General features: G+C 52.0%; 1 protein-coding gene across 2 annotated transcripts in view; it reads left to right on the top strand.

The window, feature by feature from the left end:
* Window positions 1–1240: 1240 nt before the first annotated feature.
* stard5 (StAR related lipid transfer domain containing 5) overlaps window positions 1241–1755 on the top strand; it is a 34065-nt gene continuing 33550 nt past the window's right edge. Inside the window, exon 1 of one of the 2 annotated variants that reach the window (XM_070858678.1) lies at window positions 1241–1455. In XM_070858678.1, coding sequence (XP_070714779.1) covers window positions 1366–1455 — 90 coding nt within the window. In that variant the 5' untranslated portion in view covers window positions 1241–1365. The remainder of the gene's footprint in view (window positions 1456–1755) is intronic. The other variant, XM_070858679.1, reaches the window with a different exon arrangement.

The following is a 1755-nucleotide window of genomic DNA, read 5'->3' on the forward strand; positions in this document are numbered from 1 at the left end:
ATCTCCGGAATCAACCCACTGAACCTTCTCTGAACTGCCTCTAAAGCATATATATCCTTTCGTAAATATGAAAACCAAAACTGCACGCAGTATTCCAGGTGTGGCCTCACCAATATCCTGTATAACTGTAGCAAGACTTCACTGCTTTTATATTCCATCCCCTTTGCAATAAAGGCCAAGGTTCCATTGGCCTTCCTGATCACTTGCTCTACCTGCATACTGTCCTTTTGTGTTTCATGCACAAGTACCCCCAGATCCTGCTGTACTGCAGCACTTTGCAGAGATCTTTCTCCATTTAAATAATAACTTGCTCTTTGATTTTTTTTCTGCCAAAGTGCATGACCTCACACTTTCCAACATTGTACTCCATCTGCCAAATTTTTGCCCTCTCACTTAGCCTGTCTATGTCCTTTTGCAGATTTTTTGAGTCCTCACACATTGCTTTTCCTCCTATCTTTGTATCGTCAGCACTCAGTCCCTTCTGCCAAGTTGTTAATATAGATTGTAAATAGTTGGTGTCCCAGCACTGATCCCTGCGGCACCCCACTAGTTACTGATTGCCAACTCTTTCCTGATAGTTGTTCACTCTTTCCCTCTCAGTTCTGGTATCACGCTTTTAAATATTTTTTGCACTTTCTCCAGGGCCTCTATATCCTTTTTGTAATATGGAGACTTGCATTTATATAGTGCCATTCGCAATCTCAGAAACAAAGTCTTTCTTTAAATATCCAAATTATCAAAAAAAATGCATTTCTCCTGTGTATTGTAGATGCGTCTTTTTTTTACAGAATGTAGCTCTCACTGACTGAACCTGTTTAAAATAACCTCGAATGAAAAATCCTTTTTTTTAAAAAAAAGAAATGACGACAATGAGGAGGGTGGTGAGTTTCTTTAATGAGAGGTGGAGCAACAACTGACTGGCTGAGCACAAGTGGCACCATCACTGGGTTGTAGCAATGAGTAAGCATTCATGCATTGAGAAGCTAACGCCTTTGCAAGTGAGGAATTGACTGAGATAAAGCAATATTGTTAGGTAACTGTTAGCCAGGTGGGAGGTTGCAATGCTGCACCAGCCCCAGCACGCGGCTCTCTGCTGATTGGCTGTCTCACCTGTCAATCAGGGCGGGTCCGGGGCTCCGCCGCGGAGGCTGACGGGAGCTGTAGTCCGGCGTGCCTTGCGCTCCGGAAGGAGGCGGTGAGACGGCGCGGGGGCGCGAACTACAAGTCCCGGCGGGCAGCGCGGCGCGGGGATGGGAGAGCGCGGCGGCCGCTCCGCTCCGCTCCCGCTGTCCGGCTGTGAGGCGGGCTCGGTGTGCTGGCCTCCGGACACGCCCCCCTCCGCCTCCGCCCGGGGACACAGGCGGCATGGATTACCGAGCGGCCGCCGACTCGGTGGCGGAGAAGCTGCTGGGCTACAGCAAGGATGGCAGCGGCTGGCGGAGCTGCAAGCGGACGGTGAGGGGGGAGAGGAGGGATGGGGATGGGGATGAGGAAGAGGAGGGATGGGATGGGTGGGAAGAGGAGGGATGGGATGGGTGGTGGTGAAGAGGAGGGATGGGATGGGGGGGAGGGAAGAGGAGGGATGGGATGGGGGAGAAGAGGAGAATGGGGGGAAGAGGAGGGATGGGATGAGGGGGAGGGAAGAGGAGGGATGGGATGGGGGGAGGGAGGGATGGGGGAGAAGAGGAGAGGGAGGGAGGATGGGGGAGAAGAGGAGAGGGAGGGAGGATGGGGGGGTTAGAGGAGGGAGGGAGG

The sequence above is a fragment of the Pristiophorus japonicus genome, chromosome 17 (assembly GCF_044704955.1).
Source record: "Pristiophorus japonicus isolate sPriJap1 chromosome 17, sPriJap1.hap1, whole genome shotgun sequence".
NCBI lineage: Eukaryota > Metazoa > Chordata > Chondrichthyes > Pristiophoridae > Pristiophorus > Pristiophorus japonicus.